The sequence below is a fragment of the Diadema antillarum genome, unplaced genomic scaffold, assembly GCF_040938485.1.
Source record: "Diadema antillarum isolate AM-2024a unplaced genomic scaffold, OU_Dant_1.0 scf00000085, whole genome shotgun sequence".
NCBI classification, from domain to species: Eukaryota; Metazoa; Echinodermata; class Echinoidea; order Diadematoida; family Diadematidae; genus Diadema; species Diadema antillarum.
The window spans coordinates 494,133-509,724 of NW_027270974.1; the positions used below are offsets into that span (position 1 = coordinate 494,133).

The 15,592-nt window shown below is 38.1% G+C and overlaps 1 protein-coding gene across 1 annotated transcript in view; it reads right to left on the reverse strand.

The window, feature by feature from the left end:
* Nucleotides 1-15,592, reverse strand: part of LOC139717900 (uncharacterized) — a 59,775-nt gene that overhangs the window by 3,113 nt on the left and 41,070 nt on the right. The window contains exons 18-31 of the mRNA XM_071629386.1: nt 14,875-14,984; nt 13,241-13,453; nt 11,709-11,747; nt 11,050-11,114; nt 10,204-10,325; nt 9,845-9,972; nt 9,153-9,362; nt 8,413-8,439; nt 6,460-6,527; nt 5,247-5,383; nt 3,880-3,995; nt 2,933-3,142; nt 431-520; nt 210-278 (exon numbers count right to left, since the gene is read on the reverse strand). Of these exons, the coding sequence (XP_071485487.1) occupies nt 210-278; nt 431-520; nt 2,933-3,142; nt 3,880-3,995; nt 5,247-5,383; nt 6,460-6,527; nt 8,413-8,439; nt 9,153-9,362; nt 9,845-9,972; nt 10,204-10,325; nt 11,050-11,114; nt 11,709-11,747; nt 13,241-13,453; nt 14,875-14,984 (1,604 nt within the window). The remainder of the gene's footprint in view (nt 1-209; nt 279-430; nt 521-2,932; nt 3,143-3,879; nt 3,996-5,246; nt 5,384-6,459; nt 6,528-8,412; nt 8,440-9,152; nt 9,363-9,844; nt 9,973-10,203; nt 10,326-11,049; nt 11,115-11,708; nt 11,748-13,240; nt 13,454-14,874; nt 14,985-15,592) is intronic.

The following is a 15,592-nucleotide window of genomic DNA, read 5'->3' on the forward strand; positions in this document are numbered from 1 at the left end:
CACTGTACAACACCCAAAATTATTTTCTCTTGAATGTGCAGCAGTGAATATCCACAATGGCTAACTGAACTTGACAAAAATTCATCTACCCAGCCACTTGCACCATACAAAGGGACTAAATGAATATGACATTTTTTCAAGGCACTTCAAAGACTCTAACACTGGTATCGAAGTGGTGAATAGACTGTACACCAAGAGATTTCACCTACCTCCACCACCCTCAACAACAGTGACGGGGGCTTCCGGCACATTTCGCCCTGCAACGGGGGGTGGAACACCTAGGAAGAATGACACATAAGGGAGAAGAAAATAAATGGAGCTGTACTGATGCTTCAGTCTTGGAGGACATTATTGATTGGTAAGCACACATATGAAAAGTAGCAATTTGTGTTTGGACTCTCCCTCATCTTTCCTACGATAGTCTACTTACGGGGGCAGTTAGAGTAGCTGCTGTCAGCTGCGGGGTCGTCGTTCAGCAAACAGCAACCAAACTCACTGGAAGCACAGGGTCTTGGATCAGCTAGGAGGAGAGGAGAATATGAGGCAGACAAATTCAGATTCTTATTCAGATTCATCTCTACTGATCTAGGCTAGGACGTAGAAATTTTGCTTCCATTGACCTTTGTACAATAATACAAACACATCTCCCGATCACAGTTACTTGTTTCCATGACAGTTACAATGAATGTTATGAACATAACATAGATAAATCAACAAATCAAAGAAAATGTCGTTACGATAAATGATTATATCATTATGATTATGACTGCAACACCTTGACTTCTAATCAAGCACCTTGACTTCTAATCAAGCACCCAACTAAGAATTCAAGATTGATAGTATCTCATCCAATGAGTATACTGGTATATGTCTACATCATATCTATTTATTACAAAATACATACTCCTGTCTATATCCATCTATCAATCTATATATCTATCCATGATATACTTATATATTCACATCTACTAAACCATCCATCATGAGGTATACGTGTATATATCTTAAAAGCAAAACTATATTCATTTCTACTTCAGAATCACCACTTCATACACATTATATTCCACATTTTTGTTGTAGTATTCTATTCAAGGTCTTCAGATTTGTCTACATTCTATCAGAGGGTATTGTTGATTATAATAACTGACTTATGAATATCAACACAGCTAGACTTACTGTTGCATATCTACACTTATTGGCCAATATTTCATAAAGATTGTCAACCTTTTTGTGCAAATTTCTTGGTACTCTGCTCAAAAAAGAATATCTCACTGTTTATCATCAGAACTAATTTATACAATATAATCCTGCTGTGTCAAGACATGATAAATCCCATCCATGCTTACCCCTGTCCCTCACAGTGTATCCTGGGCAGGGATCTAATAAGAAAAACAATGAACTCTAATCAATCTCAGATGTAATTTAAACTGATTCTCCATTGCACAATCTATTAGTTCATCTTCTCTGGCCACTACTTGACATAAAGGCAAATTCACTTTGTACACATTGGAAAGCTCTTCAAGAAGTATTTGAAGATTCCTGAAACAAGGTACAGTGTATACAGACATGAGAATCAATGAGGTTTCAGTTTCAATTCTAATTTATTTCCACAAACATTCACACAAAGACAATGATTACTCATAGATGTAGGGAAACATGCATGTATCATTTACAAAATCGCAACATGTTTATTTATCAAAGGTTGTGATAGACCTAACTAAACCACAGCTTAATGTAAAAGGTGCCACAGGATATAGAATCTGTAGCTAAGTGATAGTCATATACACAAGGTAGAATCAATCATATAATGTATACTCCACAATAAACTCTAGATAAAACAATTATCATATTTCATTCCCTACACAGAGGTTCTTCCACTGACAAATAATCATCAGTGTACATTTCTTTGAAAGCCTTAAATTAATTGGTTTCCTACCACAAACTTAAATCTTCATATACTTTGCACACAGCCTTCCAGGTTTGAGTAGCCACTGGGTTAATGCATACTAGTAACTGTGTGTTGGTCTGGAAATATCTGTTTTGCAGTGAGAGTCTCTGACTTTCCACTCTTTCTGTTTTTGTTTTTGTTTTCCTATCTCACATCTCTATTTGGTAAGAAATGCTATGTTCAATCAATGAAATGTTAGATGTTGGACATTTGAGATCTTTACAGCACTCTGTGGCAGATTGTACACTTTCTGGTTATTTTGCACAGAAAGCTTGCTTGGCTGCAATCAATTTTGTCTATCAAGTAGTGACAAGATGTATGTGGATGTGATTAGAACAATGAAGTCACCCACAAGACCTCCCAAAACTAACAAATGTTGGGATTTGTTGGCATGACATCATGCAAAGGAACAATACAGCAAATGAAATATGCCTAATTTCACAAGTTGCCATTGCAGCAAATCACTACAATTTTTGTTCCTGTCCCACCAATTACAAACTTTGGCACCGCAACGATGGTCAGTTTAAAGCACTTCAAGTGGGCAGGGTGGAAAATTTGAAATGGCTCACAGCAATGCAGGAATTGATTCTTCACAAGTGCTTGAACCCCCTCACAGCCATAGGTGAAACCATTATGAGCAACAGCAAAGCAATTTTCAGACAGCAGTAACAAAAGAGATAAAAGGTGAGCATGCATAGATTCATGTGTATATTTGTGTGCGTGTGTGTGTCTGTGTGTTTCTGTGTGTCTGCGATTCTCAGTTCCATGACATTTGATCCAGCGAAAATTGCTCCCATGAAATATCTGTGCGCTAATCCAAACATAAAACCTACCCACAAACATAACCCTAACCCTAATCCTATTCCTCACATCAAACTAAACCTAAAACCCTATCACAACCCTATCCCTAACCCCAAGTCCTTGGAGAAAATAAGACCAGTGCAATTTTCACAGGAACAAATGTCCTGTCATAATGATCCTCACCTGAACTGGGAATGATGCCTGAGAAACTCACGCAGGCGCTCTCCACCACCTCCTTGATGCGAGGCCAGAACTGGGTGTCAATCTCCTGCTGCCTTCCCAGAATCCACAGCCCCTGGGAGCTGGGGTCACATGACCCATCCTCGTACAGTCTGTGGCAGGTGTATGTGATGGCGTAGTTGTCGTAGTCCGTATCAAGGATCCAGTAGTTGACTTGTATAGGACATGAAGATTGGATATTGAAAGCGGTGAGCGATTGGGTCAAGACTCAAGTGAGGTAAGAAATCAATCAAATATCTGGTATAAAAAAGAGAGGCTTTGAATGTACAACCATGCTGGCACTTTGGTGTAAGCACACCAATATCAACATGATCTTAACAGTCATATTGCAGTTATAGTTGAAATGCTGTATTCTAGTGAATATCTCACCACGAAAAAGATCTTCTTTTTTTTTACAGGAAGCAAGCATATACTATTATCATTAAAAAAAAAAAAACTTGCATAAGTACATACTACATGCCATGTTCTCAAAATGCATCACAAAATTCAGTGTCATCATTTCTTTCAAGTCTGACACAAACCTTGTCTTAACAAATTTGCGTTTGATGATTGTGGAATTCTAATGCAATATCATTTTGTGAAAATATATACACTAATTCAGTCTTTATAACAGAAATAAAAGCGCATCATTTTGTTGGAAGGGTTCAGGGAACTGAAAGTGAAAAGTCATTTCATGATTTCTGAAATATTGTGCAATATACACATAGATGGAGACTAACATAGAGTTACAGTGATTAGGAGGGAGTTACACAACAAACATCATCTTCAGCAATTTTAATCTTCTTCAAGTGGATGTATTCATTTAAGCCATGCAAAGGTCGAAGGTCAAGAAATGTTTGCGACTGTTGCTATGAACAGACGAGGAGTTGGGGGGATGGTCTACTTCTTACCGACTTCTGGGACATCGTAGCCGGCTGGGAGGGGGAAAGAGACCACAATCTTGGAGGCATGCATGTCACTCAACCAGCCCTTGCCTTTCATGTTCCTGTGGAAGCATTCTCCATTCCTACACGGGGCATCAAAAGATTTTGAAGAATTGGGAGAATTAACTGACACCAGGAGATTGTATTTCCTGTAAAACCCATCAATTCCTTGAGGAATTTATCTCATCATCATCATCATCAAATTGGCAGCTCTGAAATCTCGCTGCATGTTTCCTACTGGAAAGATTATGTGGAATTGTTGAAGTTCATTAAATCTGCCCAAAAAAAGGTTTGCCAATTTGGAGATCAATGGTGAAACGTGTTGTCAATTTAAGAATCATTTACAAATTCAGCAATTAAGAAGCTATTAAAAAGTTTGCCATGAAACAAATAACCAATTTGAACAACAAAATGTTCAAATATGATTTTTTTTAAATTCTACATTAAGAAAAACTAATAATGAACTAAAAGACTCATGACAAAAAAGATATAACACCAAACAACAGATAGGGAGAGGGCTCCTTATTCTACCGTATTTTCCCCTTTTTTATTGGGGCAGGGGTGGAGAGTACAGTGGTCTTCAATGCAATGCCATTACATCATAAATTCAATCTGTAGACTGCATTCTCAGCATAGGAGAGAATAGCTGGAGATTATTCCTTATATAAGTTCTATACTTTGCCCCTAAACTTTGTAATTCACTAACCTCCCTCACTAGTGAAGAAGCCATCCAATTAATTATTTAAGAAGCATCTAAAATTCCACTTATTTCAGTATTTAAATGCTGTACTATGTTTCATAATGTTTTTATCTCTTTGTATATCCCATGTCATTCATTCATTTTTCATTCATTCATTTATTTTTCATTTCCAACAAAAACATATAAATATATTACAAAAATTGAATACAGTGCACAAATTTCATCATACAAAGTAAAGGATAAATTTACAGAAAACTTGTAGGTATAGGAAAATGTTGGAAATGGGGAGGAATGCTAAAAAGCTGAGCTTGTAGGCTGCATTCCCCCCACACGTAATACAAGAAATTATATGATCGATAGACTGATAAGCATTGAAAATGGATGAAACAAAGAAACTAAGACAAAAAGACCTATAACCTAACTTATCCGAAACAAAAACCCTGAACAAATCCCTACACTAAGTCGCTGTCATGCCGGAAAAGTATGTCAGTATGTCATGTTTTACATGTTTTCAGTATGTCATGTTTTACATATTGTGACACAGGAAGTATAAAGCACTTTGTACCCTTTGGAAAGGCGCTACACACATGTCATAATGTAATGCATAGGTAGTTTTCTCTCTTGCCATACTCACATGCGCAGATTTAGCATAGTGACACTCAAGTCGGCCCTGCTACTGGACGATGGGCTGAAGGAGATCATCTCCATGTCTGGCACAGCCAGGTTGGTCTCCCCATTGGTGTGGCTAACCTCGTACCAGTTACCCAAGAACTGGACAAGAGAGGGAGACAAACAGACATCAATAATTCGCTCTCATTTACACGGTTTTCTGCTCACAGCATTTGGGTGACGTTTAAGAGCAGTGGGTGACTGAAACTCTGTGAGATATAGTATTGTTGAGTAATATTTCTCAGTTTGTGCTCGTGTTATTATATTTCATTTTCTATTGATTACTCAAAATGAAATAAGACATGTCATACATCATTGGAAAGCTATGATGGACAGTGACTTAATCAAGCTATGCATATGTAGCGACAAGACACACCAGGGGGGCGTTTCATCAACGAGTTCGTCAGAGGTTTTCACCGACAAATTTGCTATCAGCCAATCAGACACAAGGATTTCAGTAGCTTTTAACAGTTGTCGGTGTAAATTACTGACAAAAAGTTTCATGAAACGGTCCCCAGGCAACTCACTCTTAGTAATGACAGTAAACATTCATAACATCTCTACAGTTTTTGTGGTGAATATAAACAGAGTACCGTTATTGAAACTTTCAGAGGCAGTCAAGTAATATTGAGTAACGATATAAATCATGGAAAGTATTTGTCCAGTTTCCATATTATGGATCACTGGTAATAGAGTGAGGCAATTACATGTATGTATCATGGGAAGCTTTGATTTATAACGATTTAATCATGCATAATTGTGGTGATTAGACACATTTAGTGACTCACTCATAATGATGTATGTACATATCCATAACATGCCTAGACAGAAAATGTGTGATATTCATCTTTTCCTTTGTTTCAGATGATGTAATGGTGCTGTAAATGTAGAAACTTTTGTGGAACATCAATTTTTGGATTTTCCCTGTACTTCTGGCTTGCATGAATTCAAAATCCTGCAAAAAGGTTCTTCATAATGTTCTCTGCACATTTTGAATGGGTTGACAATTGTGCAGCGTGAATTCATGAACCTGCGAATATGTTTTTTAGCTACTCAGCGTGAAAAATCAAGCACACGAAAAATATCAACGTTTACAGTAGCAGGCAAACCCTCAGACTCCTGTCACTGCTGGTAATATCAACGGTAAGTGTGATTGTGTAGCCACCAGAGTAGATTACCTTTTCGATGACAAGGTCCTGTTTCACCGAGAAGCCATCAACGGAGCATGAAACTGGTGCCGGGGTAGCTGAAAAATCCAAATCAAACAGAGATAATAAGATTGGGCCTTGTGACAGTCATTCAATATACGCACGGATTCAGTGAAAGACGAAGTGAAATGACATTGGTGAAGTTCGAGGACAGGAAAATAAAGTGGGTGTTAATCTAGACAATCCATTCAAAAGCTGCAAAAATGGCAAAAATTTGTATCAGTTACATGTGTTGCCCTCTCTCGAGGGAAACTTACCAACAATTTGTGATGTCAGAATAGTAGATAGATGTTCAAAAAATAGAAGAATTTGACGAATATTAATTCTTCATTAAGAGAAGAAATTCATTTGACTTATGGCTGAGATACTTTTAATCATATATCATTTTCCATGCCTCCAGGAGGAGGTATTTGTTCAGATATTTTTGCTGTTCTCGCTGGATGAGAAGAGTAATTTTTTTCTTTCTTTCTTTTTTAGGAGGGTGGGGTGAAATATGGCTACTTTCTTAATTTCCACTTCCATGCAACCATCATTTGTGCTGCAAATATTCAGCAGATATTTGGTTAAATGCATGAAGATTGTAATGATTGACCAATCAGAACAAGAACAAAATCACAAGTAGACAGGAGTTACCACCGCAAAGTACAAGTAATACAGTAAATACTAAAGCTACTGATTTCATGCACAGCTCACATCTATGAGACAGTGTATCTTAATGTTTTCCAAGTCCAATTTATTGATTATTTCTTTCGTGATCTGAGGCAAATCTTACATTTAATATTCAGATATTTTAGAACTGCTTAAAGTGTATTTTCATATCAGTTCATTCAAACTCATATTAGAAACTAGATATATTGCTACGGCGACAGATATGCCTCCGCCATAATGCATGGTTCTCCTAATAGGTCTATAGTACAATGTCTTGACAATGTGTGATGACAGTTTCACACAATTGGCAAAATATTAAAATGACAGGTTTGACACAAATGTGCTGAATGTTCACTTTCCTAGAACTAGGTTCAATTGGATGAATGATTAAAATGTCACAGTGCAGGTATTTGGGGAACTGATGATTTTTACTTGACTTTTGACCCTTTTATAAGTTTATGCATTGAGTAATTTTCAAGATATTGAGAAAAAGTATAATTTCAGTATCAAATGGGAAAATAGCATTATCTAAACCTGGCCTTTGACCTTTGACCTCACAGTTCCAAAGAGAATCACTGTTAGGTAGAACATGCATAAATATGTAAGTTTCATGATGATACCTTGAGTTACTTTTGAGATATGGAGGAAAAAGTGCAATTCAGCACTTTCACTTGACCTTTGACCTTTTGACCTTTGACCTTTTGGCAAGAAACTTCCCACAACATATATATTGGGTAATGTGTACATCAAGTTTTTAAAAAAAAAAAACCTTCAGGCATTGCATAAATATAAGGAAAGTAGTGATATTTTGAGGAGTTGACCTTGACCTTTGACCCCCTGACCTTTGAACCATGATCCCCAACTTCCCTAGATAATCACTGCCCATTGGAACAAGCATATATACTAAGTTCCATGAAGATACCTTGAACCATTTGCGAGATATGGAGAAAAACATTAATTTTCAACCTTTTTTTTCACAAAATAACCTGTGAACTTTGACCTTTGACCCCGTGACCCTAAAATCCAAACAAAGTATTATCCCCCCAGGATATACCCTCATACCAAGTTTTATGTAAAACCACCACACGGTTCTTGAGATATCGACAAAAACAGAACGGGACGTACGGACGGACGACCCGAAAACATAATGCCTCCGGCCACTTCGTTGGCGGAGGCATGAAAAATAGCATCTGACATTTGATCCCACTATACAACTGCTGGACCAAATAATAATGATAAAAATGAAAAATACGGATGTCATATTAAGACACTTACGTCTACTGGAACCATCCTCATGGCAATCTAAGTGAAAGTAAGATAAAAAAAATTTGAATTACTCAAATTTACAGTCATGTATGGATACAAAAAACAAAACTTCTATGGATCATAAAGATATGTAAAACAACCAGGAACACATATTTCACATCAAACAGGCATCACTGAAATCATTGCACACAGGGAAGAATAAAAACTTTGGCTGAACATCCACTTTTGGTTGAACACTTGCCATGAACTTAGTATAACAAGGAAAAAGCTGTTACGGCGTACTACAACATTGAACACTATCAGGCAAAATAATCACCAATATGTAAAATATGACTTCACTCTACAGGAAACAGTGACAAATGCAAGTTGTCATTATGAAAAAGAATGAAACCCACCAAATACTTGCTTCCATCACTGTCATTACGGCACTTGTTGTGTGTAGTGTTCATGTCTTTTTTTTTTTCGTGCATTTTCTTTTTTTAAACACACCTGTCTCAGTTGTCATCAAGACAGACTTGTATGCATATAAACAATATCTATCACTGACTAAATGAATGAATGAAAGAAAAATCAGCAAAGAGGTAGACACACAGATTGATATGAGGATAGATGGATACATATAGATATATGAATACATGGATGTACAAATTCATCAATTTCATTTTCATCTACTAAATATATACCTGAACAACACTCATGTGCAATCTGCGCAAATTACACCATTTACTCCACCCTTACTGGTGACCTACCGTGGACATCCCTAAGCAGGGCGGGGTCAACGCAGAGGCTAGGCAGGAAGGACATCATGTGTTGCCGGGTGTCGGCGCTCAGGGTGGGTCGCCGGGAGAGGAACCAGACAAAGGTGAAGCGAGGAAGGCAGGCCTCCCCCTCACTCCATCGCAGACAGCTGTAGACGAGGGCGTACTCCGTGTAGTTTGTGTCCACCACCCAGTATCGCCCTGGAGACGGAATCAAAATCATGAGAGGAAAATTTGGCATTCTTTACATCTTCAGATTATGCATACTATATTTCATTCTGCGCCCGGTGTTTGGTATAGCCAAGTACATACTACATTCACAGTATGCTACACAGTAGCTGGACAGCTTGCCAGGTCATTGCATGTCAGTTTGATGCAATGATTTAGCACAAGTATAGTACATGTACAAGTGAATAAAAGGAAACACAAACCACATCTCCCCACTCTAACAAACACACAACTGAACCTAAACCTCAGCCAAGAAATGGTAACATACTTTGTTCCTCTAAGTACATGAAGTCTTGATTTCATGAAATGAATTTGTGAATTTCTTGAAAATCTCTCATAAACCCACTACTCGAAGGAACTTTGAGAAACCACAAATCAAATTTACAAAGTAGTCCCTCATTTTGGGTCACAGTGGGTTAAATATTGGTTGAAAGTGTACTCAACCAAGTACTCACCAGGGGGTATGGCTGGGTTATGAGGCCTGAGGATCAGTTTCCCATCATGCCCTGCACTTCCTGGGATCTGACTCGCAGGATCGTAGAAAGCCTCAGCATCAAGGTGTGCTGTGGTGCAGTCTCCTGGCCTGAAATTGATATTATTAGACACAGGAAAATATTACCCAAAATGGAACATCAATATAATAGCTGCTATACGTACAAATTGAGATAGAATTGGCCTTATTTGCAATGCCTAATGTTATAGTCTGTATCACGTTTTGGACACAAATTTTATCCTCTAGTGATCGGTGCAGAGACCTTTAAAACTGCCAACAGGTCAGTCAAATGAAGATGACTAACCTGAAATCATCACTCACCTCATGTACTGATCGGTGGACATTTTGAGTGTGTTATTGGCCTGAAGGGTGTAGGTGGAGACACGGTGATAAGGCATCCTGGGGGGCTGAACCTGTGCCACTGTGTACCACTGGCCTGCATACTGAATGACACAATACCAACGGCTAACATTATTTACATAGCTTCTCATGGTTCTGCAACCTCAATGAACTTTACGATACTTCACAAAATCTGCCAAAAATGTTCATCATAATTAATGATTCACACTATTTACAATTCAGTTTTGGGTTGGCAACTTCTTAGGAATGTAGGAAATCCAAACTGTTTCAGAACTACAAAGCCATCCACTTCCATTTGCACTGTGATAAATTAGCATACAGATGACAAGACAGCAACACTTATTTTAGGAACTTCTGGCTATTTTTTTCATCACATTTTATCATGATAAATGCAAGAGAAGATTGGTGTCATCCTTCATGAGCATGAAAGAAAATTTTCTTTTCTAGTACTGTAGAGATAGGGGAGGCCTGAAGAGGTGGGTAGATGGGGGCATGGTATTAGCACTAATATCCCCCCCCCCCTTCCCCCGCAATGAGAGATTCTCACTCTTGAGGTATACGTTCATATTTTCTGTTCTATCTACAATGCGTATACGATCAAGAATAGAACACTTCGTTTTGGTGCATGCATGAAAACTAGCAAAGATAAAAGCACATCTTCAGTGTGCAAATGCCAAAATTGTGTGTCAGTATCATAGGCTTAGAAGAAGCATGCAGAGTATTAGCATCCTCCTACTGCACCAAAGATATCACCATGACATGAATGATGGGATAAAAAAATCTGTACCGCAGTTTTCATATCCTTACCTCTTCCAAGTTGAAATCATCCATGACCCGGAAGTTGTCCACCGAACAAGAACTTGACAATTCTTCTGTATAAGAAATACAATGTAATAACAGTTATAGAGGAGACTGCTAGTCCAAAAATCTCTACTCTCAATCAAGATGTTTATAAGAAAGCAATAAGTTACTATGCTTCACTGATGAAACAGTGACCAGACCAGAAAAGTCTCTAGAAACACACAGAGATGCTTTTGATTCAATATGCCCTCAACAAACACAACTCGCTGAAGACGGGCTGATTTCACTACAACATGCATTTACCACAGACACTTGCCAGGGTATACTCGGGACTCGTCTTCAACGGGTAAATGTTACATGAATCCACTACTTAATACTCCACTTCTGTAAGATGTAGATTCTAAATTGTTATCAGTCAACTCCTTGCATTTGCAATATGGAATGGTGTACGTTGCAACTATTCCCATTTCTACAGAGGACTGAAAGGTTTAAAACAGAGGAATTTGTGAAAGATAAATGCTTCTACACTTTCACAGCAAGATCTCATCGTATGGTAAAAAAATGTCTACAGTTTTGAAACATATTGTCACCTCTACGTTTCTATCAAAAATAACCATCACATTATCATGGACAAACTATTCTTAATGGGGCAATGACAAACATACCTGGGAGGCGCATCCCTGGATAGAGGAATGGATCACAGTCTGTTGATGAATATAAAAATAAAAAGAAAACAGAGAAATAACAGTAAAGCACTGGCCATCTTCAGCACATGAAAAATACCAGGAACACAGAATGTATGCGGTGTTTTGATTCAAGAGATACAAACAAGAAGTTTATTAGCTGTGACTGCACTGTCAGCGGGGCGTTTACACTGGCGCGAGGGCTGTGCGCGATCAACTAGCTGCTTGTTACGTATGTATGCTGGCACATGTTGTTTGATGCGGTCCGCAAGTCGCTGTGATGTGCGCCCTATGTACCATGCTTCACAACGGCACTTAAATTCATAAACAACGTTATTCATTTGTGTGATAGGGATAGCATCCTTGCGTACTGCGGAGAGCATGCGTCGAGTTGTAAAGACCACTCGTGGTTCAACAGCATAGTAAGTTGAACAAACCGCCTGCTTGAGTTGCTGCTCAAACTTTTGAGAGAGTTTACCTTTCCACGGAAGTTTAAGGTACACGGGACGTTTGTGGGGTCCAAATTGCTTGGGCGGAGTGTTGAGCTTGCGCAATATGTTTACCTCGATGACGTTATCAGGGTAACCATTCTCATGTAGGATCTGGCGTATGCGGTCAATTTCAGTAGAAAGATGACAAGGCGAGCAGATAATAAAGAAGTTTATTATTAAACCCATGACTTAAATCCATGAATTTTCCCCCCACAGGAACTATTCAATCCCTCTATAAATTATGAAAAACACTAAAAAATGAAATATTTTTGTTTACCCTAAATATAATCTCAAATAACAATTAATCATACAATAAACAGTGAACTCCCATCATAATGAACACGGTTATAACGAAATTCCGGTTACAATGAAGTAAAAATTCAGGCTTCAACATTAGTCACTCTATGTATTTATTTATTTTTTTGTCTATTTGTTCGGTTATAACAAAATTTCAATATAACGAAAGAAAACTGCTGTTCCCGCGGACTTCGATATAACGAGAGTCCACTGCAATTATGAAACCCTCAAGCAGCTTGTAGGCAACAATTACTATATATCCACAACATATGAAAAGATTAAATTTTACATAGTGGTATCAACACCCTTTGTGTTTTGCTTCATAAGATCAGCCCACTCAAAGCCTTTGATACTAGCATCGTCAATTTGCAGATATTCATGAGACATGTATGATTTATCACTAAACTCTTCAAAGGCACCTTCTTTGGTACGTTGCTAATGCCATCTTTGAAATATGATCACAGACTCACATGAGATAGAGTCTTCTCAGAAGCTGGCATATCTATTTAAAGTGGGATAAACAGATTTCCAACACTTGCCTTCATTGGTCTTTACTTTGAACACCTCTCATCCCTTCACACATACTAAATGTACAAAGAATTTTGATTTACTGACTGAGACAAAGACTTTGGTTTAAATTGAACCACAGGTGTGCAAACAGTATGTAAGTATTATCCAGGCTGCCATATGATCAGCGAGCTTTTTTTTTTTTTTTTTCCATTTCACCTGGAGGTGTGTCCACCATCTGGGCGGGGTCCACACACAGGCCGTGGAGGAGCATCGTCATGTGGTGGCGTGCTTCTTCTGATAGGATGCTGTCACGACTCATCATCCAGGCATGGGCCTCCCCCCCTTGACAGGTGCCGTTGGGGGTCCTGGCCCCACAGCTGTATACCAGGGCGTGGTCCATGTAGTCTGTATATACCACCCAGTAGTCCTCTTCAGGGGTGTAGAGAATTCACATGAAACATAGTTTATTATCTATATATATACAAATATGAATATGTTTATCTGTATTCTATAACAGGACATGAAAAGTGCATGATCTAGGATGCACTGTACTTATTATATGAGTGAAGAGTAAAGGGCCTCTGCTTTGACTTCGGTGAAACAGAAAGCAAACTGTATTTTATAACACTGATATCTACCTGAGTTATTTGAAGCGTGTGGTAGAGTCCAATATTATAGTACATGACTGCGCATTAATTACAATTATAATCATAATTACATACAATTATATCACAAGATAAGTGTGTCATAAATACATCTTTGTATTTGAAGATTTGAGATGATGTGCATGTTTATGGGTAGTGTGTTTTCTAACCTATCAAACTAATGATAAATGTTAACTTTGCCACTCTCCAACGTTGTGCCTGAGGTAAGAAATAGTTTGTGATTAGAAAGATTGCATACTGTTATTCCTGAGATTGTTCTGGCCTGGAAAAGGATATAAACTATGCGTACCAAATCTTTATTCCTCCACTATTTGTGACCCGCTACAACAAAACAATCTGAAAGTCAGGGCAGGTTGATTTTCTGAAAATAGCATGACATTAGCCCCTCACTCCTCCGCCTTAATTTCATATATAACACAACTCATAAAAGTACTCGGTTGGAGTGATACTGAAGATTTTATGAGACCAGGGGGGTGTTTCATAAAGCTGGTCGTAAAGTTACGAACAACTTATGAGCGACTGGTGATCAGTTCTTGTGCTGAATTATGGAAATTCTGATAAGTATAGCACATCAGAACTGATCACCAGTCGCTCATAAGTTGTTCGTAACTTTATGAACAGCTTTATGAAACGGGGCCCATGTCGAGTGGTTTAGGATATCAGCGTTTCGAGAAAACCGCCTTCAGAGTTTTCTTTCTGATGCAATCGTGATCAAGGGGAGGTAAAAGACAGTTTCATCGATTGACAATAGAAGGTATGCTCATAGCCGCTTCCGTGATGTTCATTCAAGCTTAGTGCCAGTGGTCTATTCATAACCAATCAGTAACCAGGATGCCATGCACTGACCAATAAGATCACTCCCTCGTTGCTAGGGGTGAAGTCTATCTCTCTACCTGCAGCACTTTATCCAAATCTTTGGACACGTTTCTGTTTCACTGAAAGTCAGAAAATCATGGCCCAGAAAAATGCTAAAATCTTGCCTTTCCTTTGATCATTTAGCTTCGAAATTTCGGCAGCTTATAGACAAAATATTACACTACATCATTCTGTCAAAAAAAGAAATTTGATGGTTCTGAGTGATTTTGATGAATCTCACTTCAAACCCAATTTTCTTGGCTCAGCCGTAAATGACTTTAGGATCCTTTTGGTGTGGCGAGTCACATTTATTTGATTGATTTTGTGTACCTGTAATAGCACCTGGAATACCCACAGGAGTAAGCTGCATCTTGGCACCGACATCACTGCCAATGGTTGCCCTTGCCTGGAAACTCATCGCACTCGTGCAGGACTCTGGACTGCAATGAACAAATATCTTGATTAAAGGCATAATTTACGATTTGCAGATGAAACAAAAACCCAGCATTAGTGCTTTAAAATAGTTCTAAAATGTGAGTTTGGGATAGAAACAACCACTGTAAAAATTTGAATCAGTAAAATCAATGTTAAGTATTGTTAAATATACAAAATGTGAAGAATAGTTATAATAAAAATGTTTCCAGACTGAACCATCTACAGTTACTGTTTATTGGGAAAAATCCAGATATCTCCTTATATTTTACGCTTTATCGCAAAAATTTTATACGAAAAGAACGTTTTGTGGTACAACAGACCTACACATATGCATTTTAAATCACTGTTCCCAAAGGTAAACAGGACCTTTAATCCATCATTACTTTCTTCTTTTTTGTTCTTGTGGCACTACAGTAACTGTGTAAGCCACATATATAGAGAATTTCACGGGAGGATCCACGAATAATGTAAAAGGGGGGGGGGGCGCCAAAAATTAAAGGAGGGTGCCCATGTCCTCTTTAATTTTTTTAATAAAAAATAAAGGAGGAGGGCAATGCACCATTTAGACTCACTGCTTTCAACAAATTTGCTAACTGATAAAAGTTTCAATAAT